The 25,575-nt window shown below is 40.7% G+C and overlaps 1 protein-coding gene across 3 annotated transcripts in view; it reads right to left on the minus strand.

Moving 5' to 3' along the window:
* Positions 1–1,014: 1,014 nt before the first annotated feature.
* Positions 1,015–25,575, minus strand: part of LOC102782507 (protein Dok-7-like) — a 43,965-nt gene continuing 19,404 nt past the window's right edge. Inside the window, exons 6-13 of one of the 3 annotated variants that reach the window (XM_035915266.2) lie at positions 23,266–23,364; positions 22,279–23,075; positions 20,813–20,861; positions 20,037–20,609; positions 17,719–17,807; positions 15,926–15,995; positions 7,105–7,284; positions 1,015–2,261 (exon numbers count right to left, since the gene is read on the minus strand). In XM_035915266.2, the coding sequence (XP_035771159.2) occupies positions 2,125–2,261; positions 7,105–7,284; positions 15,926–15,995; positions 17,719–17,807; positions 20,037–20,609; positions 20,813–20,861; positions 22,279–23,075; positions 23,266–23,364 (1,994 nt within the window). In that variant the 3' untranslated portion in view covers positions 1,015–2,124. Of the gene's footprint in view, positions 2,262–7,104; positions 7,285–15,925; positions 15,996–17,718; positions 17,808–20,036; positions 20,631–20,812; positions 20,862–22,278; positions 23,076–23,265; positions 23,365–25,575 lie in introns of all 3 variants that reach the window. The other 2 variants (XM_035915265.2, XM_035915267.2) reach the window with 2 other exon arrangements.

Here is a 25,575-nt window from a genome sequence, read left to right on the forward strand (position 1 = left end):
TGTCCTGGAGGACTGGGTGAATACACAGAGAGCAGGTCGCCGAGGTGTTCTCACTGTACAGATCCGACTGAAAGCCAAAACAATCATCTGCGAAATTAATATTGAAGATTTCAAAGCTGGGCCGTCGTGGTGTTTCAGATTTATGAGACGTAAAAACCTGTCCATCTGGCATCATGGTGCCAGGATAACCATCTCCAGCTGAACGTCGGCAAGACCAAGGAGCTGGTGGTGGACTTCAGAAGGAGTCAGCACAGAGACTACAAGCCCATTATCATCAATGGAGCTCCAGTGGAAAGGGTGCAGTCCTTCAAGTATCTTGGTGTCCACATCTCCTCAGACCTGACATGGTCTGCCCACATTCAGGTCCAGACCAAAAAGGCTAGGCAGCGCCTGTATCACCTACGACAACTGAGGAAGTTCAGGGTCTCTTCAGAGATCCTCTGGATTTTCTATACAGGCGCTGTGGAGAGCATCCTCACACAGAACATCACATCCCGGTTTGGGAACAGCTGTGTTAAGGACCAAAAAGCTCTTCAGAGAGTGATCCATACAGCAGAACGCTGCTGCAGGATTGCTCTCACCCCACTTCAGGACACCTACACCAGGAGATGCCGGACTAGAGCAGCGCAGATACTGAAGGACCCGTCCCATCCTGGCAACAAACTGTTCCAACTTCTGCAATCCGGTAGAAGGTCCCGCATCATCTGGGCAAGGACAGAGAGACTCAAGAGGAGCTTCTATCCCCAAGCCATCCAGGCCCTAAACCTGGACCTAAACCTACAACAAAGTATTTGCAGCCACTTGACATCAGTGTGAATCGGGCATTTAAAGCTGCACTCCGGGTTGAGTGGGAGACTTGGATGACAAGTGGTGAGAAGTCATTCAAAAAAAAACTGGCCACATGCGAAAAGCATCCTTTTCTGATGTCTGTCAGTGGATCCTAACAGCGTGGAGTGCTGTGAAAGAATCCACCATCACCAACGGGTTCCAAAAGGCTGGACTGCTACGCTTCATCGGAGGATGACAGTGACACAAAGAGCGAGACTGATGGAGACTGATGGAGACAGATGTGACGAAGCGCTTCTGAGGCTGTTCAACTCCGACACTGAAGAAGACGACTTCATGGGTTTTAGCGAAGATGATTAAAGTGACTTGTGGTTTCAAACACAGGAGAAATGAAGGTAAGTAAATACCTGTTATTTTCTTTTGTTTCTGTTTCGTTTTAATCAGCTAAGTTGCTGCTGTTAAAAGGCACTGAAAGAATCTGTTCAGGTACATACATGTACATTTACAGTACAAAATCGTTCTGTACATGCAGTAAATATCTAATTTTTCAACAAAGATATCTGCGGCTTATATACAGGTGCACTCTATAGTCCAGAAAATACAGTACTTGTGCTACTTTTACACAAAAACTCTCTTTTTTTTTACGCATCAAGCTGCTCTGAATTTTGCATCGCTCTGAGTAAGACCGGCTGGTAAGCTTTCCTAAATTTGAAACACAGAAAGAGTTATGTGCAACTACATATGGAATTACAGATTACTGAGGAATAAATGTGTGTGAACTCCTTGTGAGAACAAACACTGTTTCCACTTCCTTTCCTGCCAACACCCTACCTTTCTTTTTTTACCCACACAAGGACAAAAACAGCACACAATTAGTGATGGCTTGAGTGAGCTGTGAAGTGCCTTTGCTCTGGGGTATTAGTGAGGCCCCTGACTCAGCCCAGGGTTTGCTCATCCAACTTCTAGAGAGCCTGGAGCTCGAGGAGCAGCGTAATGCCATTTAACGAGATGTTGGAGTTCACAAAAAAATGTTGTGAAATCTCATGACTAAGAGCCAAACCTTTCTAAAGCCAGCTCCATATTCCAGCTCCTTTGTGACTACAGTCTCGATCTAAGAAAGTAGACATTGGACGGAATACATTTTTCTGGGATTCTGGGTTCTGTAAACTGAGGTTGCTTTCAAAGATATCTGTATTCAAAAGATGGAACAGAATAGAGAAGGAATCCCACAGTAAGGTCCTCAGAGCCACGTTTCTTGCTAATGTTATAGTCTGATGTTGTAGTTCTGCTGTTGTGAAAGAAAATCCTGCTGAGATCAACGTTTGAGTGAAGGAAAATTCAATGTGGCGTCCCCTTTCTTCTCAGCTCCAGAGTGTGCAGGCCCTCCTGCCGACCCAGAGCGTGCAACGTGCCGACTTTGTGGGCCATCTCTGTGGCAGTGATGTCAATCTGGGCGTACTTGGTGGAGCTCTTTCCTGTCAAGACACAAAAGTGGGACTTCTTTTAACTCAATCGTTGTACCATTTAATTATTCATCAGTGTTGTGCTGCACACAAAACCAGCTGCATGTGGTTACAGACAGAACAGAAACTATTAGATGATTAATCTGACAATGGAAATTTTGAAAATTAGCTTGTCATTTTAGAAATATTCCAACGAGTGCATCAGTATCATACAATATCATATCGTACGTTTACCTCACTCACAGAAGCTTTTCAGGCGCTTCTGCTAAATTCCTGTCCTCTTCTACTATTTTATCTTGTGGTGCGCCCCAAGGTTCATTTTTGGGGCCTGTCTTCTTTGAAGACATCTCATATCATTGTTTGAGATGATGCCCAGTTGTACATGTCATTCAATGTTACCAAATTATTTGTCTTATAAATAACCAGATGGCAGCCAATTGTGTATTTTGTCTCACTTTATTGTTATTATTGTAATTTGTTATTACTTTCGCTGACCAAATTATCTCTGGATCGCATCCTTGGATAGCCCAGAATGCTGCCATAAGGTTTCTCACCAGTTACTCTGAAAGGTCCCTTGTGACACTGATTCTGCCCTCTTTAAACTGGCTCACCACAAAGTTCAACTTCAGATTCTGATTATCACTTTCCAAGCTCTTTGTGGTGCCTCCCTATATTAGTGAATTTCTACATCCATACATAACTGCTAGGTCTCTGATGTAAGTTGATCAATGCTTCTTGGTTGTACCTCAGTCCAAGTCGAGGATAAAAGGAGGTTTTCGCTGCCATGTTGTGGAACTCACTTCCACTAGACTAAAGATCTGTTGACACTGCTGATACCTTTAAAAGGAAGGTGAAGACCCACCTGTGCAAACGTGCTTTTATTTGGTTTTATCCTTTTATGCTGTTTTAATGCTCTACTGTCTGACATTGTGAAGCAATTTATACTATTCTTGAAAAGCACTATATAAATAAATTTTGCTTTCTTATATCAGTGCTGTGAAAAAAAAATTCCCACCTTCTTTATTAATTAGCTTTTTTGCCTTTTTCTCTCACTTAAATGTTACAAATCATCAATCAAATTTTTATATTAAACAAAAATAAACTCAGTAAATATAAAATGTAGTTTTAAATTATGATTTCATTTATAATATTAAGATTCTTTCACTCCTACCTGTAGCGACTGATTAGCCTAGCTAAGTCGGAGATAAGCATCTAGCCTAAGGCTTTGGTTTCCCTTCATGAGCCATCAATCATATACAAGTATACAAGTTCACTTTCCTGATATAAAAGGCTGCAAGGTGGCATCAGCAAAGTGTTGTTTATAAATTTTACTCCATAATATTTCTTTTGTTTCCCTTTGGTTTATACATTTGCAGATGTCTTTGGGCATTTTTCATTAAATCCCAACATTGTTTTGTCAACAAGATTATGGAAATGAATTGTTAGGGGATATAATTATTTCTTGAACTTGAATCATTAACCCTTTAAGACCTACCATAGAACCAAGTCCGCCAGAGCTTATATTATATGTTTACATGCTGTGGAGCCATTTTTGGGAGCATTTCAAGTTGCTATACATCAATACAACCATTATAGCCCAAATTTTAATAATATGTCTGCCTTAAGTGCATAGTAATTACATAAATTGCAAAAAAGTGCAATAAACTCGAAAATCGTTTTTGCTTTTTTAACATATATTTCTAGTTAGAGAAATTTAAGAGGCTTATCCCTCAAAACTGTAAATACAAAAAAGTTGCACAAAATAGTTTCCTACCACAGGAAATTTATTTTGAGTGTCTTCATAGTTTTATTTTTTAAATGCACCAATTTTTATATACTGCATGAAAAACAAAAATAAATATTATAGTGCAAATTTGCAAAAAAACAAACAAAAAAAAAACAGCATGTGCATCAAAATAAACTATTTCCAGCAGTGTAATTTGACTTCTAAGCATCCCAGAAACGACACAGAAAGTTATAAAGTCAAACATAACCTTTAAAAACACCAGTATAGGCTCATGAGGCCCTGAAGGTAAAAAAAACTACATTTCCGCAAAATGACATTACTTCCGGTTTCAGCCAGGTCATGGCGGACATGCAATAGTTCGCGCTGATGGACGTAGGAAGTGTTATGAACAGCTGATCGGATCGGCAAAGCGTGTTTCTGGAATATTATGTTTTTGTTGCTGCAGGTGGTTTTTATGCAATTTTTGCAAAGCTATATGTGGAAGGAAACCGTGACCGAGGACAAGCTAATGGCATAAGATGTAAGTACAACTCCTCTGGTTTCATATGCAACAAAAATTATTGCGCTAGCTTATGTGGTTGCAGTGCTACCAGGATTTAAAAATAGTTACGCAAAACGGAGTGTGCCCGCTCCCACCGGCTTTAAAGGGTTAATTGTGGAAGTGACAAAAAACACTCCTAGATCATCTTAAAACATTAATACATACATATATACACCGTATTTTCTGGACTCTAAGCCGCTACTTTTTTCCTAGGTTTTGAACCATGAGGCTTATACAAAGGTGTAATTATTATTAATTATTTTCAAATCCTCGCCCCTTCATCGTGGAAACCACACGAAGAAGTTCGTATGAGTGAGACGTTGGAGGCGGCAGCGGGAAGAGCTCATGCAATGCCAAAAGTCGAGAAAAGCTTTCAGAGGACATAAAAGCAGGTGGCCCGAACTTGAAAATGTCCTGGACTTGTATATCTTTTTTTTTTTTTTTTAAATAGTGCGGATGCGGCTTATATACAGGTGCGCTCTATTGTCCAGAAAATACGGTACACACACACACACACACACACACACACACACACACACACACACCTCTGCCCTCGCTGCCAGTCTGCCTGCTTCAAGAATGAGACAGCGCATCACAACACAAATCATATGCAAATGATTTAGCTGAAGCTTTTAACATTCATGTCATGCACTGTCTTCCATATGCACATTACCATAATGTATACCTTGTTTGAAAATCATATAAGCAAAATGTCAGAGTTTAAACCCACAAAATCAGTCTTCGTGCACCAAAATGCGTCTCCTCTTAGAGTCCTGTCGCCTTACAGTGTCAGAATTGAGGACATCAAAACCGGCTCCTCACAACACATAAATAGTCCCTGGAGGAGGGTCCCATTAGGGCCACTGAGTTTACAGCTGTGATCTGAATGCCCTGCGACCCCCTTTCAGTGCCGAAATAGGACACTCCTCCTCCCAGGTGACAGATTAATGAGGCCGCATGCCGGGATATAAACTGTATTGCTGACATTAGACATTAACCTCCCTCATGTCAGAGCTCGAGCCGCGCTGTTCGTATTCTCGAGGGCAGTGACGCTAGCGGCCAACTTGTCCGTCAATTACGGCTCCGATGACAAGGACTCAGCTGTCTTTTACCAAGATGAGAGGAAATCATCTCAATTGTTTGCGAGCGATTCCAGTAACTCTGAGTAGGTCGAATAGAATTACACATAAATATGTAACTACAATGGCTTTCATCGTTGCGTAACGCTGATACACCAGCTTACTATAAGTTGGTTCTTTTGCATCTGTTGGCTGCGCAGAACACTTTTGCACATTGAGCAAAAGCAAAAAATACCTCACACTATGAGTATCAGGGCATTACTGAGGTCATTTTGTTTCTTAAATCAAGGAGGTGGTCTCTAAAATTCAACAATTTGCATTTTGGACAGTACTGGGAAAATCTCACAAATATACAAAGACAATCTGAAGAGAGAATAAAAGGAAACAATGATTTTACAGCTTACTCTCTAAAAACGCAGGACGTGGTTCATCAGATTTGACTAACACTAACTCTAATAGTTCGTCCACTTCCCCTCACGCCAACATGTGCTTGTTCATAGGGGATCTTTGGATTGTTGGATTTCTGTCTGTAATGGCATTTGATGAGCTTTAGATGAACATTGTTTTAAATTTGCTCTGCATAAATAAAATGGATAGACTGCAGGATGTGCTGCGCACTCTGATCACGCGGCCTGGGGTTACACAGCAATGTGTCCCACGACAAGCTTTATGACAGGCAGCTTTCACACTGTCAGCAATCCATGGTGGTAACAGGCACTAAAGACAAACTATAGCTTAGGTTAGTAAGGAAGTTTTACAGGAAATTGGTGCTAAATGAAAACATTGGACAAATGTTCCTGCTTACTAGCTGGTGGTGCTGTAACATGCAGCCAGTAAAAGAAGTGCATTGAGGTGGACATAAAAATTCAGGATTAGCAGAGTCATTAGGATTCATCTTTTGTGGGTTATAAATGTGATTACAACATTTCTTGGTAGTTTGTTCAAAGTTTAATGGAAGACGTGCGCTGCAGACCGACTGAAAATAACTACACAAGTCTGAGAATTTGTTTCAGTTTGTAATATTTGACAGTTTAACGGCCGGTCTTGAAGACATTTCCTTGTGCCAAAAAAGACAACAGCGCACTTCAATACCCAGCCTATTAAAATTTAAAGATTTATTAATCAGACAAACTTTTTCTGTTCTATACTTAAGCTTACAGCATCATGTGGTGGTTGCAGTGAATTGCCACCGTCTCTTCTTAGATCAGTTCCCTTTAAACCTGCTTTCAATAAGCAATTCTGCACCACCAATCAAAAAGCTCTCTGCAGATTAATGCTCTTATTGGACAAATAAAACACAGTCTTGGTGACATCCTTTAAACTATAATCTTGTAACATGACAATTTTCCAAGTGTCCACCCTGACTGTTCCTCACAGCTGCCGTTTGCAGTTATATGTATAAATCGAAAGCAGAACATTCATCCCTCAGACACCAACTATCTGGCGTTTATCTCCTTTACTAACCAGAAGATATTCATGCCTCCTTACTCTGAGCTGGCAGATGTGCGGCAGCCGCCTTAGTGCCGTGCACAGGATCCTGCAGCTCCAGCTCCATGTAGTTGAGCTGCTTCTTGGACGTGGGGCTAACAGGAATATTCACATACGTCACACCTTCACCGCGAGGTCTTTCAGCAAGCGGAGCCTCTGGGGGGAACACAAACACGGCCCCTGAAAATGCGAGAGTAAATTAAGCTCAGACGGTGTTAGGTTCGTTTCTGTCATGCTTTTTCTTTTTTTAACGTGTGAACACTTTGTTTTTAACAAAAATCCCCCACAGAAACTAAAAATAACAAGCAATTTGTCCTGTTGATAATATGCTATGGTTTTTTTTGCACCTCCAAGCCTTCACTGTCAACTAAAATCTATTAAAAACATAAAAGAACAATGCCACCTGGGTTCAGCACAATGAACACACACTACACGTATTTCTAGATTCACTTGTGTTTTCTAGACAGTTTGTGTTTCTTATTATGATAAATGCTGCCCGAGTGCAACAGCCCATGTTTAGATTTCCTGTCGTGAGGATTCCCGTGGCACAGAGAGACAAGCTCAAACGGGCTATGCCGGCACACAGTACCAATCAAGTCTTTCTCAGAACTGATAATAATTAAAAGATTAAATTGAACCATACTTACACTTTGACACTTCTTTGAAACTGGATTTGTTTTTGTCATTATAACCTTAATCAAAAGCCAAACTTACCCTCCAGTCTGAGCAGCTCTCCAGGCTGCAGCCCAGTGTCAGTTAGATTTATTCAAATACAGACGTCCACAACACAAGTAGCAATACTGTTTCCAGCAGTAAAAACAACGGTAGCTTTAATGGGATCGGCAGTCGCACAGGAACACAGCGTTTCACGATGAATTGGTTCTCTCCCCGCCCCAGAGACTAATTATGGTGAAATTAGCTGATATGCCCCAGAGATAATTTATGGGCTACACATTACGTCCTCGAAGCACAGAATGCTTTGAGGAAGTAAAACTCAATTGTTCTTTTAATCATCATCAAGCTGTTTTGTCATGTGGCTGTATAGTGTATGAACGTGTCCAGATCAAATATCTGAGGGTTTATGGAGCAAAATCTCATTTTTCTATTAGCAAAAGTTCATTAAAACTTGAATAGGAACACCCAAACCTCTTTGATTTCCCTGTCAAACACACATTATTGCCAGATTTTTTGCCTACAGTGGATTGCACATCTAATTAATTGTGCCGGAAAAATAGTTTCAAATCACAAGAAACAGCTCACAGCTTTATCTTCATAAAGCTAAAAGCTGAAAAAGGCAGATTTGCAGTCAAGTTTTCTGCTGGCTGCAGAAATGATTAGTTCAGCATCTCAGTGATACAGCTTCAGAACAACCACTACATAAAATATGTGCATATTTCAGCTCTGTGACACACATCACATATTTTTTTTTTTTTTGTGGTGCCTGGGTATGCATTAATGCAGTGATAGCTGCAACCTTCAAAACCAGAGTACAGTACACTCAAGGATATCTTGAAATTACCATAACTTGAATACTGCTCTGTGAATAGAGACCAGTGAAAATCACTTCTCCTGAACGGTGATATAAACGTTTGCTGTCACTTTAATTTTGTGTAAATGAGAGTCAAGAAAGCTAAATGAATCTACATGCTTTGTGGTTTTACTACAACAAGTACTGCAGTACTGTTCATAGGAATCATCTAACCCGGTTGATGGGCTTACATGACAGGTACAAAAAGTTGTCTACAAGCACAAAATAGATGAGCCAGTCACACACTATCAGAGTTTCGATGTATAAATATCTGTTTTGTTGTTTTTAACACATTTGCCCATTTAAATTTGTTGGGACAGGGGCATGATTATCAGCACGGCGTCTGGGAACTAAGGGAAAGAATTACTATAATGTTGAAATATAAACATTTTCACAGACTCACCTAAAATTCATTGTTTCATAATGCACCAAATCCGATCTATACATTGGATACATCCAATTTTCAGACACCTTCACTTTGATGTTTTCTTGTAAACATGCAGAATGTTGTTTGGCATCGCAGGCTGGACTTTTCCCTGATAATCAAATCATCTGCATGGCAGCATATGTTGCTCCAAAAGCTGTGTCTATTTTTCAACATATTGTTAGTGGTGCCTCCAAACATGTTACTCATGCTATGTGCATTAATGACCCTTTATACCATCACAGATGCTGGCTTTTTAACTGCGTGCTGACAGCAAGCCAGATGTTGCCTCTCATCTTTAGCGGTCCATAACTTAAAAAAAGGAAAGATTTTGAGACCCGAGGACTGTTTTCCAACTGAACTCAGAGCGTGGAAGGAAGGACTCTAATCTATCCTCAATCACAGAGCACGAGGGGTCACTGAATGTTTGATGAGCATGTAAGTCGTACACTATGGCCTGCAGTGACCACATAACAACAGTGCCAACTCACATGTTTGCACTCAATGATTATCATAAACACATCATATACTCCAGTCCTTGTAGCTGTAGCTGCAATTCAAGTCCTTAATAAACCCAACATAGAGTTGACACAGGACCTGAGAGATGCATATGGGCCTTCAGGTTATCCATCGACTGTTCACTGAAGCTTCATCAGAAATGGTTTAAGTGGAAGCGTTGCTGTCAAGAAGCCACTCTTAAAGAAGGGAAACAGGAAGAAAAAGGCTAAAGTATCCGAATTATGCAACAGCTGAACTAAGAATCAGTGGAGTGGGCCTCATGGAGTGATGAAACTAAAGCTGAAATGTTTTTGTTCAAACATGGAGAAGTTCAGGAGATAGAGACAACAGTGAGTATCTATAGCCATTTACAAAACATGGCGAATACTGTGTCATGGTTCGAGGCTGTATTTCTGCCAGTGGTGTTGGATCATGATAAGGCAATTCCATCAACTTGTGAAAGTTGGAACAGGCCCTGCAGGCTTATTACTGCTTCCAAAAAGAAAAAAGTCAGCAGCATAATCAGCCCATTCTCACTCCCGAGGCATAACATGCCGACGTTTTGTCACGTCCCGCGGCATTCCTGAGGAACGCGAAAGGAGACCTTCGGCGTTCTTATGGTACACGGCGGGTTATGGCTGAAATCCAGTGCAATGACCTTAACCAGGACTTTAATGACGTTAAATAGCGTGTTTGTAAGCGATTTGAAGAAAAAGAGCAAACATGTGTAGATTGAGTCCAGACGGTTCTCATATTTCCTCATTTTTCCAAGGTCGTCATTTAGGAACGTGGTGGGCAGCCGAAAACGTAATATGTTGACGATTTGTCACCTAGCGTAAAATGTTACGCTTTGGGAGTGAGAACGTGTTGCGGCGTGTTGGCATAATGTGGTTGTTTCTGTCCTGGATGCAGTTTTCGACGTTGCACACAAAGACCATTTATCTCGTCTTTGTTCATATCCACGTTCTAGACTGTGTCGCCATTTCCCTCCTCTGACACGAGAACTGAAAACAGTTGATCGTTGCAAGAGTGCAAGAAACAATAAGTGGGATCAATTGGCAGGCAGACTGACAATCCCAAGGAATTGGAAGACTGGGAACAGGAACCAGTTTACAATTCCCATCCCTATTGTTCATGGATATCTTTTTTATCTGCTGATTTTTGAAATGCAATGCAAAACTGATCAAATGATTAACTAATTATTTAATACTATAGTTTCACTTTATTTTCAGCACTATTAAAAAAATATGAAAAAACACACAAAGTCTCGTATTCATTGTGTACAAAGTGGAGTCCAAACAGTAAATCATATATAATTTCTTTGAAATTATTTTAGGGAAAAACAATATCTGTTTTTATATTAATATCTGACCCCCCAAAAAAGAGTGAATTGTTGAAAAACACACCAATGCAAATACATTTTTCCCTGATTTACCCTCAAGGATCATAGTTGAGCTACAATACACAAACAGAGCCTGTGTTATCTTTTTCAAGTATAATGTCAACAAAAAATGTTTCATCATCAACTAAAAAGAAAACAAAAAGAATTCAAAAAGCCCAGACCCTTACAGACGCACTGTGTTCCTAACAATGCAAACACTGCTGATCTGAGCCTGTGAACATTTATTTACCTTTCTTTGAGTCCGTTGCTGTGTGTGCATTGATGTTTAAAGATTAAAGAGTAGATCTGGATCACAGAAAAGATTGTTTTTATCTTCTGTCATTATTAGTCAAAGCAACACAAAGCAGCTTGGTTGAGGACATTTCACAACTACAAACAGAAACACTAATCAAAGTGTGGACTCTGTAGTAGAATGCCTATAACCGTCTTATAGTAAATAAAACAATGGATTCCTACAGTATTATATATGTGCCAACATGGATTCATATTTCTCTTGTTGCAATTACCCTGTCACAGATGCGTTACCATTGGCATACAGATTGTATAGAAGACAACATTTGGGAAAGAAAAGATTTCCCCTGCTATTGACTCTTCCTAAATGGCAGTAGGCAGTGGCCATTACCCGCAGCTCAGAAGCATCAACCCCAGGGGACACTCTTAAAATCAGTGAGAAGCCATTAGACGCCAGCAAAGTCTCAGTGGGTACAGCCTTTGGCAAAGTCTAACCTAATTGATCAGACACCAACCAGCCCTTGCAGAAGAGTGTGGTGCTTTATAATGGCTTCCATTACAACAGTGGATTTGCCCGCAGCTCTAAGGCCGGGGGACGTCTCGATAATACACTTTGCAAAACCTCCAGGGGAGAAGTTAGAGGCAATACCTGACAGAGTTTAGTGACCCCCCAGCTTAAAAAGTCAAGTGCTTTTGGATGGAAAACACAGTTCAGATAATAACTGTGTATTCAGGGTGAGTGGGTTTTGCACCTTTCCCACATTATTGTTGCAGAAGGACACTAAGCTGTGGTATGTACACGAAAAGGATTACAAAGACCTGTAAACCTCCCACAATGTACAATTTATGGCAACGTATGCATGTGGAAACCTTTGGGAATGGGAAAGCAAAATGCCCTAGTGTAGGTGTTTGTTTTTCTTTGACTATAACACCTTACCATTTCTCTCCCTCTCCAGTTTCAGCTTTAAATGAGACCTTCACCAGGACAACAACATCCACTTTTTGATGTGATAAACTTATGTAAAAAGTTGAAGAGGCGGGTGTGTGAAATTAAAATAGAGTTTTTGAGAGCAAGACTACATCACAGATGTGCACGAGCCACAAAGACGGTCCTACCAAAATCCTATTTATTATAGTGTAGTCTATGTGGTCCTTAGTAAAGGCTGATTTTTAGAAATCAAAACTTGGAGGGCACCAAAGCAAAGGTGGCCCCTTTTAAAGAAATTATTCAGATCTGCACCAAAAATTATAGTTTCATGAAACTTGGCCTGACAGTTTTTGCGTAATCTTGAAAACATGTCAAAGAATATTATTTGAATAATACACAGATTTATAGACGACATACTGTTTAGACCTTGCAAAGTTTCAGGTGGAAAACCATCTTCTTTCGATAATGTCTGCACTGTATCAAGCGTAAAGCACGGAGGGGGAGGGATGATGATTTTTGCTTGTTTGGTAGTCATGGGACCTGATTATGAACTCTTCTGTGTACTAAAGTATTCCAGTGAAGCAATCTGTCTGACAGCCAAAGCGTGTCTCGAACTGACTCAAACAACTGGGCAATGAGCCCAAAGACAGCAACAAACCTACAACAGCACGGCTGAAAAGGAAAAGAATCAAGGTGAAGCAATGAGTCCAAGTCCAGACCTGAACCTAACTGAAATACTGTGATAGGTACATAAAGAGCTGTGCCTAAACAAATGCCCGGAAACCTCAATGAATTAAAGCAACATTATAAAGAAGATTCAAGTAATTCAAGGGTTCAAACTAACTGCTTACTTTGGTGTCACGCCGTTGGCAGGTTTTTGATTACGATGCCTCTTCCGCTGAACTTGGAAAGAAGCTCCTGCCTGTGAGCTAAAAGCTTTAGCATAATATGGTGTATTTGTATTAATTCCCACCTGAGACTTGGTGGTAATCATTTTAATATCAATGAGATACTCTCTTCATGTCAGCACCAGTGTGAGTATTTCAGTGGGAAACAAAGAGTAGGAGATAAATTCAATAAACAGTGAAATTTAAATAATTAAAGACAACATAATGGCTATGAGCTGGTTCTACAAATATCATTTCAGAAATGGATTAGCAGTGTTTAGCCTAAACTGTCCTTAGGTGCAATTCACACCTCTCCAAGCCAACCATTTAATGTGTAACATGTAATGACCAACACAGCAGCATCTAAAGTGCCACGGGCAAAGCTGTGTTTGTTTAGCTGCGTTCTGATACAGTGATGCACTCGTGATGCAAGCATGTGTGTGTCCGCTTGCATTTTTCATCACATAGTGCTATGATTTATTGCAAAGTCTGGAATGCCTCAAACCTGATATTTTATTTATTTGACCTGTGTGCATTGCTTTAATATGAAAAGTTCTTAAATCATAAAACAGCTTTTCTGTAGCTCATCTTCCACTAAGGCCACATACCTTAGCTGCTGGACTTAGCCACATCCGGTCTGCCCCCCATCCATTAAGTGTCTGCTGAAGCGGGATGATGGGAAAGATGACGAGGGAGTCGTGAGTCGTTGTGTGTAGGTACGTGAAAATGACTGATGGGTTTGGTGCCACACTGCGACAGCTGCTGGGACTTTGTAGAGCAGGTGTGTGTTTGACTGAGGGCATGTTTCTGGGTGTGGGATGCTTAAGTGGCCAAACGTTCCCTGACAACTGTCCTCTCGCCTCATATCAGGGGAGGCAGCCCGTCACACATCACTGCACTCTCTGGTTACACATCTGTGAGTTTTCTCAGCACACAATGGGCCTTTACGTAACTCGAGTTTATGGCTTTGGATAAAATGCCAATGAAGACATAAAAAAAAACCAAATAGCAAAGACTGTGACTCATGCCGTTGTCTGTTTTGCATGCGATTTATCTGTCTAACCATAGATGGGGTAAATTAATGCCATTTTAAATTACACCTCTGTTTAGCCCTAATTTGTCCCTTTGTGTATTCATTCCCACATTGGAAAGAAACAAAAGGACACAATGATGTGCAAAAAAAAAAAGAAAAAAAGAAAAAAAAAAAAGGAAAAACAAAACAAAACAGCCAAATGCTGAAATTAACCTCGGGTAAACATCACATTAATTTAATATTAATTTGGTATTTGGACCTCAGGCTTTACGGTTCCTTTTAAACAAATAAAAGCTATAGCGCTTGCATAGCATTTCTTTAATTAGTATCAACTTAACAAAAAGGGAACTGCTTTGGAAAGTTTTACAAATTTCTTAGAACTTTTTCCTTTAAAAGCAGGTCATTAGTAAAATGTGCGCTAAAAGCTCAACAGTATAACTCTTAAAGTTCAAAGAGTGAATACTCTCTCATATCCTTTTACTACTTTACATTATCTACAAGAGAAGTGTGTCTGGAAGTTTTGCCACACAGTAGCCATCGTATTTATTTGTGCAGTTATTTCGACGCCCCTATCTGAATAAATAGGAGGTTCGGCTTTAATTTCAGTGGTAATCAGGCCAGGATCAGGAACAGAACCAACTAGTCATGGAGTCAGTCACTTCCTTTAAGTCCTGTTTTAATACATATGTATATACTATAGACACATATCTCTCTTTTATTTCCTCAATATTCAAATTTCTAACATTTTCAGTGTATTGGTCTTCAGTGTTTCTTTTATCATTACCAATTGTTTGTTTTATGTTTGTTTTTGTACACATTTTGTAAAGTCTTATATAAATAAAACACATTCATGTTTTAAAAAGTTTAAATTATCAGTATGTATAGAGGAGGTCAGCTGAGTGGAACCCTGTAAAATACAGTGGAGCCTCTGTCCTGGTTTGGAGTTATAATTCAGCCAGTGGTGTAGGGATCTTGTCAAAATTGATAAAATTATGAACACAAAAAGTAACATCAGACTTTTATCATCCACGCAATAGCATCAGGAAAGGCTTCATTTTTTAGTATAACAATGATCTCAAGCACACTGCCAATGCAGTAAAAGATAGACAGACCTGGATAGAAAAACTCATAATCAGACACCATCAGTCATCAATTGGCTTCCCCAGAGCCCAGAGCTCAACATTATTAAAGCAGTGTAGCTTTTTTCCATACAGTGACTTTTACTACAGTGCGAATTTGCAATGAAAAGGTTTAAACATTTAGCAGCAACAAATTTCTCCATACAAACTAGTTTGCATGGCACAACTATTTTACATGTAATAAAGTGCTAATTCCCTCTTTGTTTAAACTAATCTGACAGCTGGTGCTTGCAGAGAGTCTCTGTAATGCGCTTCATGTGCTATGTAGTAATAGCCACTTCATGAAGGCAATTCCCCATCAGCATTACAGTTCACTGCCCTGACTGAAGTCAAGCAGGTGTATGGCGAGCGCGCCGAGGTATAACATCTTCCTATGTTCAGCCATGTGGATGTTATGCTTAGTGCCAGTCTGCTTTTCATACTCTGAATGAGCTTCGTTTTATTTATTCATTTCAAGCAACAGGTAATGGTTTACAGCGATGTTGATTCAGGCGCATGACTCATCAATTTAATTCACTTTCCGTAAGTGGGCCCGGTTATTGTAAGAAGCCTGGGTAATGCACAGCTGAAAAGTGTTCAGAGCACTTTAAAAAACGAAAATGGTCCATTCAGAAAAAGAAAAATCCATTTGTGCCGCTACGGACTTGAAAATCTGCATATGTTTGAATAGCCTGGCTGAAGAAAAAAAAAAATGAACCAAATCGCTGAAACAGCCTGGTGATGTTGATTGCCTGGCGTCAGTCTCACTCACCTTCAGTCTCTTGAAGGAACCTCTGCTGGCCGTAGCTGCCCATTAGTTCATACTTGTGTTTTTCCTGTGCCTGCAACACACATTAAAGTAAGCACTGCTGATTATAACTTGCACTGAGTGACATAAGTTTATTACATAAGTGTGACGATGACTGTTCAGTGGGCACATGAGGAGTATTTATAGACATTTGGAATTTACTCAGAACTCAGGGCTATCTTACATGTGTGAACACTGTGCAGCATCGCTACAGACAGATAACCATGAACTTTAGGCCCACTGCAGTGCAGAGCATTAAATAAGATTGTGCTTCAGTTTTAGTGAGTTTACCCATGTCTGTATGATGAACTGTTAGCATTAAATGCTAACATTACCTGATATGCTTTTCTTTGTTTTTGTATTGTTCAGCACTTTGGTCTGCCTGGTGCCTTTTTAAAGTGCTATATAAATAAATGACGACAACGATGATGATGATGATGATATTTAGCACTTTACTCTCTCCGCTATAGATGTTAATATTAAAGTTTAAAAATACAGAGTCCAGACACTAGTAGGTGACATAATGGTAGCCATCTTTTACAGTCACATAAAAAAAGAACGACAGCACAGGACAAACATGAACATGTAATACGCTTGCAGTAAGTGAAAGTAACTGTTCCGTGTGTGACTTTATCAGTGTCTCACATTGTTGTGGAGGAATTCTGGCCCACACTTCTTTACAATGCCACTTCAGCTCATTGAGATCTACTATTGAGATCATTTATGCACAGCCCTCTTGAGGTCCCACCACATCCTTTCATTAAGGGTGGAGTCTTGACTTTGACAGGATGATTGCAGCACCTTGATTCTTTTGTTTTTCAGTCATACTGTTGTAGATTTGCTGCTGTGCTCGGGATCACTGCCCTGTTGCATGTCTTTAACATTTAAAATCCTAACTGAGGCCGTTAAGGTGTAGCTCTTGGGCTTTTTGCAGTTTCTCTGAGCACTGCACAATCGGACCTTGGGGTGAGTTTGCTGGGAAGCCCACTCCTGGGAAGAATTCCAGCCATCCTGAGTATTTTCTGGTTGTCAATAGTCTGCTGCAGAATGATGGATTTCAAAATGTTTTGAAATACCCCAGAACTCTTCTCCGACTGATGAGCAGCAACAACTGCTTGTTTAAGATCACTGCTGATATCTTTTCCTGTGTGTTATGCATCAAACCAAGAAACTGCCAAAACGTCTGCTTTTTGTTCATGCTTGATGATGATCACGTAATCAAGTGTATTTGCGGCTGCTGCTTACCCTCTTAGTTCTTGTGTATGTTTTTCACACAACTGTGAAAAACTCTCTTACACACGACTGTATATAAAATCTATATCCTGGAGAGAATTTGTAAACATAATAGTGATGTAATCATGCAAGATACTGTCACAAAACTGAGCAAGCACACGAGAACGAGTGCATTAAATACATTGTTTTCATGCTAAAACTTCAGTTCATTATAGAGAAAATACAAACCCTTAAACTCGCTTATTCTAATCCAAATGCTTAATAATATCAGGACAATAGGCTCAAAACTACAAAATGCTTATTGGACATATTTTTCCATGTCTAATTTCAGATTTACTACTGAAGCTTCTTAATAACAAACCTCTATGGGTTGCCCTTTATTCTGTGTATTCAGTTAATATTCTCATGATATCAGACATTTCCCCCAAATGCTTAGCTGAAGTAAGAGCACAATGAGTTGCAAAGTAAAAATGTGTGAGTTGTTGATAGTGTAAAGCGGATTACAGTGTTTTGGATGTGTCTACCTCTGGGTTCCTCTCCAGCATCCGACTCTCCATGATCTCATAAGCAGGATCGGCTCTGCGTCTTTCCTCTTTACTACTAAGCCTTTTGTCTGGTGAAAGAGACGATATTGTGCATTTTAAATATAAGAATCAAAAACGCATTTTGTTATTGTAACTCATCGGAAGAAAATTATACCACATTGTGTTGCTTTCTTTTCTTTTTTTCTTTAAATGCACTTTGTGAACCAAAGCGGACACAATTTTCTCCATGCAAATGGAGGAATTCGTGCAGATTGAGTGGTGAGAACAAACAACAAAGGCTTGATTCATCATCACACAATACTAAGAGTTTTTTCTTTTTTCTTTTAAAGAACAAATAGTTAAATAGGATCCTTTTGTTACTCAGTATGAATCATGGATAATGTGCAAAGGACAGAAATTGCACCCTGAATTTTGTTAAAATGTTTAAGATGTGTCATTTTGGCTTCATTTACTGTCAATATTTATAGATATAAATATCTTTAAAAGAAAAGAAATTTATCATGTTGTCATCATTTGATTTGTGGAACAAATAATAACAGGCCCCATCCTAAAATTTACTTATAACACACATATATAATTCCAACAATAGATTAATAAATGGTTACTCCTTTCCTAAAAAGTGATCTTTCTGTGCTAACAAAAAACTTTTAAAACTTTACAGATGACATTTCATTTAAAAAGTCTTCGTTAATCTTTCTGTAAACAGGATTAAATTCACGAGAGACCACTTACACCCACTGGCCACTTTATTAGGTATAATGTTCAACTGATCAGTGATACAAATGTCTAATCAGCCAATCACACGGCAGCAGCTCAGTGCATTCAGACATGGTCAAGACGACCTGCTGAAGTTTAAACTGAGCATCAGAATGAGGAAGAAAGATGATGATTTAAGAGACATTTGACATGGCACTGTTGTTGTAGCTGAAGCTACACTTCACACAAGCTCACTAAAACTGGATACTAAAATATTAGAAAAACAGTGTCTACTCTGATGAGTTTTGAAGGGTCAGAATTTGGTGTAAATAACATGAAAACGTGTATCCGTCCTCCCTTGTATCAACAGTTCAGGCTGCCGGTGGTGTAATGGTATGGAGGACATGTTCTTTGCACACTTTGATCCCCTTAGTACAAACTGAGCATCATCTAAACACCACAGCCTACCTGACCGTTGATGCTGAACATATCCATCCCTTTATGACCAGTGTACACTAATGGGAGGATAACACACCATGTCACAAAGCTCAAATCATCTCAAACATTCCCATGAAAATAAGTTCATTGTACTCAAATGACCTCCATAGTCACCAGAGCTTAATCCAACAGAGCACCTTCAGGATGTGAAGGAACAGGAGTTTCCCATCATGGATGTGCAGCCAACAAATCTGCAGCTACTGTGTTACACTATAATTTCAACATGAACCAAAATCTCTGAGGAATGTTTCCAGCACCTTGTTGAATCTGTGCCATGAAGAATTCAGAACGCACTGAAGGCAAACGAGGGGCTCCAACACAGTATTACCAAGGTGTACCTGATAAAGTGGCCAGTGAGCGTATAAACCCTCTAAAAGTTGTGTCATTTTTTATTACACTTCTGCGAGAATACATGCATGGCACTAGAAATACCCAGGCAATGTAACGTAATGGTCAAACTGTTTAGTGTTGGTTTCTGTGCACCTTTGCCATGTTAACTACAGAGGTAGAGGCAGTGAAGAGACCACCATGAGAAGAGGATGTATTACTAATGCTAAAGCTGAAGCTAAAATTATGGACGTTGTTGACAGCAGTAGTTGCTATCAAACAGTAGCATTGCTCATAAGGCTTTTTGTGGCTTTGTTCAGTGTTGTACGTAAACATCTTCAATGCAAAAGTACCACAACCACAACAACAGTTAACGATCACAGTTAACTACTGCAAACTTCCAAAAAGGACACAATCTGCTGTGTTTGATTTGAGACATGACTCTCTCTCTCTCTCTCTCTCTCTGCTCTAGCAGGTAAAAGACTGACTGTAAATGACTGAGTTGGTGCACAGTGACAGTCTTCAGGATAAACTATCATTCCTGATTTTGCAACTTTGCGGCAAAGCTCACCTCAAAGCTCAGCTCTACAAAGCAACACAAGTGACTGATAAGAGAAAATAAGCCAGGAAGAAAGAGTGGTTTTACTGAGAGAAACACAAGGAATGGGACAGAAAAATATCCTCAAAAGAAACAGAATGGGGAAAAAGAGGAAGCCAGCCAAGGATCTGAAGTTTGCGATCAGTTGAAGAGGAAACTGTCGAAGGTGGCCTCTTACCTTCACTGGTCACCGTCGATCCATTTATCTCTTCATACCAACACTGCCCATCCGCGCTCAGTGATGAATCGTTTAGGTACAGTAACTCCTCATTAGCTGGATGTTCTTGGCTTTTCTTCAGGTGCAGCCAAGTCGGAAAGCTTTTTAAAGGGGAAATGTTCCTGTTGCGCCACTTTTGAGCGGGCACGGCCCGTGGTGGAGGCTGGCAGTGCTCTCCTTGACACTTCAAACAGTTTTCATAAATGACAGCTCTTTTGTCTTGCAATGGTACTGCTGATGCCAAATTAAGCTCATTACCAAAAGCAGGGCTCATTGACTCATACAGGTTCAATCTGTGTGTCTTTGCCTCTGGCTGGCTATCTGTGCCTGGAAAGCCGAGCAGATCAGCTAAAAGACAGGCTAATTTCTCTCTTCCTTTTTTTGGCAGCCGTGACTCCTCACTCATCTTCACAGTTGGCATCTCCGCACTGTGGACAATTTCTGAGCCAGGAGAGGTCTCCTGAATTTTCATCTCCGCAACAGCGTGTTCACTGGTACTGGGTCTGCATGGTGATTTGTCACCACTTTGATCTGCTGGATTGAAAATATGATGTTCTGGAGGCAAAAAAAAAAAAAAAAAAAAAAAAAACCTACAACAACTTTGATTTCTGTCCCAAATCAAAACAGCAAGCTGTGGCTGCTACATCAATGTTTTTTCCCCAGCGTGCTTTAAAACCGTTTATGCATGCAAGAGAAACCACACGCAGCGTGCATGCACTTCAGAGGAGTATCCTTACCTGGTGTGGCAGGTATCACTGAAGAACTACAAGGGCTGTATGGACTCCCCTGTGAAATATTGACGAAAAAAAATGACTTTTATTTTAACAGTCCACTCTAGTATTGAAATATGAGGGAAAGGCTCGCAATGACCTACATTTTAGTTTATTTTTTGTCAACAAAGTTGATAAAAAAGAACAAAAGTGACTCAGGGACTTCACGCTTCAACAGCCTGGCTATGGCTCACAAGCCCACTGCTTCCTTTGAGAACAAAAATCTTTAAAATGACTCAAAATTATATATTTAGATATTTTATATATTTTAGACCAACGGAAAATACAGAGCTGATTTATTTTTTTTATCTAGCCAATCAAACAAATGCAGCTTGCACTCTTAAATAAATGCACTGCCAGCAGGTGGAGCTCTCTGTATTGAGTAAAAGTGACTAATAAGGAACAGAAAAAACCCGCAGTTACTTTTGTACCTGAAAGCAGCAAGCCATCAGATAATGCACTGTATATGTGTATAACTCCCTGTTACTCCAAAAGGCAACAAATGATTAATCCTTAAGCCATCGCTGGCCAATCAGAACATGCATTATGTATCATGCAATTCTGAAAAAGCAAAAAAGGCCAAACTGTCTCCAATTCTAGCCCTGAATGAATTACAATAAGTACTTTATCCACATAATATGCACAAAAGTTTTGTGAAAATAGTCCCCAGATTCATTAATAAGATAAATAATTATCAGCTGTACCCCTTACAAAGACTACACTCTGAAAAAGAAAAATTCACACCAACTCTGACACCACAGAAGAAGTCAGCCAAAGCCAAAGCTCAAACAAAGAATACCACCAAAGTCTGTACTTGAGTATTTAAAAAAAAACAGCAAAATAGTTCGGCGCTCTCAGGCGAGTGAAGCACGCACGGAGTTAAACACCTTGAAGTGAGCCTAAAGGGCGTTAAAGGCATTAAATAAAGATTGTGTGTTTTGACCTAGATATGCATACACAGATATACAGATGCAGAGGTGTAATAAGGATAGAAAATTGCAAGTCACTCATAACTTACAAGGTGTGAATCTGCCATATTCAGTGACAGTGTAAAACTGAACTGGGTGCAGAAACACTAACGTGTTGGACAGATGGGCCGTGGGACTGTTAGTTGTTCTGACACCAAACGCAGCGCGGCATCACCGTCAGCCCGCACGATACCACAAAGGTCACACTGACAAGCGGGCTACAGAACAGATGATACACTGATGATAAAGCCTGTGCACACAAGCTGCTACTGCGTGACAGCAGGTTATACAATGGAGCGTGTTCACGAGACCATTTGAACAGGACTGATGACTTTTTTGCCTTCGTTTTTTGAAGTTTGATGGAAAAACAGATGGTTCATGAGAGCAGCTACGCTTGCTTAACCCAGATCTGATCAACATTCCCTTTTGCCAGAAAACAAACAGAATACTTGTGTTTCCACTTACCTTAACTCCACCGCATACAGAGCAGATGGTCACGATGGTTTTGGAGACAGAAGTGAGGGAGGTGCAGGTATTACAAGAGTCACTAGAGGGTGCCACCTTGGTTTTCTTATTCGTCACTGAAAGGCCCTGCAAGAGTTCACTGACTGACTGACTTTCAGTAGCTTCTGAGTGAGCCTCAGGGGTTGTGGCACTGCTCTTGTCCTGCTTTGCTGCCTCTGCCGTGAACCCTAAAAGGGCTGCAGGGTCTTTAGTTGCGGCGGAGGCTTCATTGTCTTTGGCACCTCCACCTGCTTCCTGTAAAACACTCCTGGGAGTGTCATAGACATACCTAAGTGAAGTTGGCACCTGGTAGTCATGTCCAGGAACAGCAGGGCAAGTGCAAGGGCTGAGATCTTGAGCCAAATGTGGAGGCAAGCTTAAAAAAGAACCAAAGTCCTCTCCGGGGGTCATATCCAGACTGCCTGTGTAGGAGGAGAAACTGCCAGTGTACGAGGAATGGCTGCCAGTGGCGATGCCACTGTCTGATGAGCTCTGACGACCGATTTCCTGAAGTTGCCGGGGCGGCTTAGCTGCAGGCCGGTGTCCACCTCCCTGGTTGGCGGAAAGCTTCTCGCTGATCTGCAGTGGCACTTTAGCGCCCGTGTGGCTGACGTTTTCAGGTGGGTTGGAAGCCGGTTCAGTCCAAATTCCCAGCCGGCTGCCAATGCTGCAGTCTGAGTGGCTGGTGTCTGAAGTGTCAGAAGAACCGGAAATGCTGCGGTCGTCGCCCCCAGCAGACGGGCAGTAAGTCAAAGAGACTGCCAAGACGAGCAGAACATAATTAAACCTTTGACGAATTTAATCAACAAAAACACTGCTTTCATCAACAAAGCACATTAAGGAATCATGACGCACTGTCTTTGCCTCAGTCTTTTTGTCTTCCACTTAACGGAACAATAAATCAAAGCACCTGCCAGCGCACCCAAAAACTTTGGTCGTGTTTTCTACCTGTGCCACTCCCATGAGAGAGCATGCTCAGTCGTTTCTCTAGCTCCTGGGCCTCGAGGTTCAGCTTTTCCTCTGAAGTGGTCTGGCTGCCACTGGGATCTGTAAAAAACAAAGGGCTGTATTATAAATAGCAGCCAGCATGATCTCAATCATGAAAAGTCGGGCAGAGAAAAATGAAGTGTAAGTGCTAAGTGTGATGAATCTCGACACTGTCAATGAGATATGGGATCAAATGTGACGTAGCTGAACCGCGGCGGTGACACGGGCACAGCTGCGAAAACACATCCAGCTACTCTAAAGACATGAGAGGGGACACTCTAAACTGCAACGGTCTCACTCAACTGTCTGTGAACGAGCAAACAGTGTCAGCCACAAGGTGTAAGTGAAAAGGAGTAAACAACTTTGCGGACGTGTGCTATTATTTGATCCCTGAGTGTAGCGTGCTGTTGGACAGGCAGAGAAAAGGGTCACACAGGGGAACACCTAGCAGTATTTGTGCAACACTGAGGGGTGTATTAATAGTGCTGCCACGTGGCTCTGCTGGTACGCGTTCTGCTGCTGGCGGCAGTGCATGAATCTAATGCGCCTTGGACCATCAAGGTCAGTTCTAACATTGGGCTGATATATTTTTTATATCCATCTGAATCCTGCATCAGTAAAGTGGTAAATATACCATAAGTCTGAAATCCCAGGTGATGAGTACTGACCTCCAGTGTACAGGAGTGTCTAAAAAGGTGTTTGAAAAAGGTCGCAGAGTCTTTTTTCCCCACATGTTGACCACACATTCCTTTAATGGTGCCGCTTGAGAAAGCAGGCTTCTTCATATACATATATTTATATTTATACATATAGGCTGAGGTTCCTCCATTATTTTTCCTTTAAGTATTTTGTAGATTTTTGTGGATTTTTCCTGTTTCTGATTGAACTCCATGCTTACATTACTGGACTACAACATACCTTTGCATGAGTCAAAGTTAGGGCCTTGTTGTAACCCCTTAGATCATCCTCTGCCTGAAACAAGCAGTTATAGCCTCTCCCTTTAAGCCGACTTTCTTCTGATTGCTTGCCACTCAGAAACAGAAGGTCTGGACAGCAGCTGGGTGGAGTTTCAGTGCTCATACGACCATATTTGAGATATCCTCTGACATCACAGTGTTTAGAGCAGTCTGAAGCCTGAGCTTTTGGCTCAGAGATTACTGGCACATACACAAACCTCATTACTTGAAATTTTGGCCATGTTTAAGATGAGCATCCCCTATTGTGGCAGTATAACAGAATATTGAAGCAATACTGTAGAAACTGCAAAAAAACTACATCTTAGAATCTACAGGCCTCAGTTAGTATGTTAAATGTCAAAGTTCATAACAGTACATTTAGAAAAGGACTCAACAAGTGTGATGTGTTTGGAAGGGTTGCAGGAGAATGGCAGCGAGGTTTGGTTTGCAAAGCTGCATGTGAACAAGACTTCTGGAACAATTTCCTTTGCACAGATGAGACCAAAGTGGAGATTATTGGCTGTGCACGTCTGCCAAAAGCCAAACAAAGCACATCAGCACACCTCATACCAACTGTCGATGACAGTGGTGTAGGGGTGATGATTTGGGCTTGTTTTGCAGACCTCAGGATCTTGGCACCATGAACTCCTCTGTGTAGCAAAGTTTTCTAGAGCCCATCTGTCTAAAGCTCAAGCCTGGCTGAAACTGAATCATGCAACAGGACAATGATCCCCAGCACAGCAGCAAATCTACAACAGAATGTCTGAAAAGGAAAAGAATGTGTTTGTCCAACCCGACTAAAATGCTGTGGTAGTACCTCAAGAGAGCTGTGCATAAACAAATGCTGAAACTGAAAAAGGGTCTGCCTAACCATAACAACATGAGAGACTGATACAGAAAATGATCACCAAGTTAATGCTGTAAGGTTTTTGCTACTGAATCAGCTGCACTTAGTATTTCAGATTGTATATAGTGTAAAATGAGGAGTTTGTATTTGTATCAATTTATTCTCATATTTAAGTTGATGATTCACTTCAGGCATAGTTTTGCTGTTTTGTGTGCTAAATTTAAACTAAGTGAAAATCATTTGCACTTCTAACAAGCACTAAGCCAGCCTCAGGTCATGCTTCCTTGACTGACAGGTATCCTATCTATCAAGGTCATCAATACTTTTGAGGTTTGCACATCCCAGCTGAGCTCTGTTCAGGCCTTCAGGGTTACTCCCCTTTGGCCATGTTTGGATTTTATGGCTCCAGAAGTTGGCAAAGATGGCAGACTGTAAACAGGCTTCATGTCTTTGGTTGTGGAATAAAGA

Source organism: Neolamprologus brichardi, chromosome 3, assembly GCF_056152115.1.
Source record: "Neolamprologus brichardi isolate AB-2024 chromosome 3, ASM5615211v1, whole genome shotgun sequence".
Lineage (NCBI taxonomy): Eukaryota > Metazoa > Chordata > Actinopteri > Cichliformes > Cichlidae > Neolamprologus > Neolamprologus brichardi.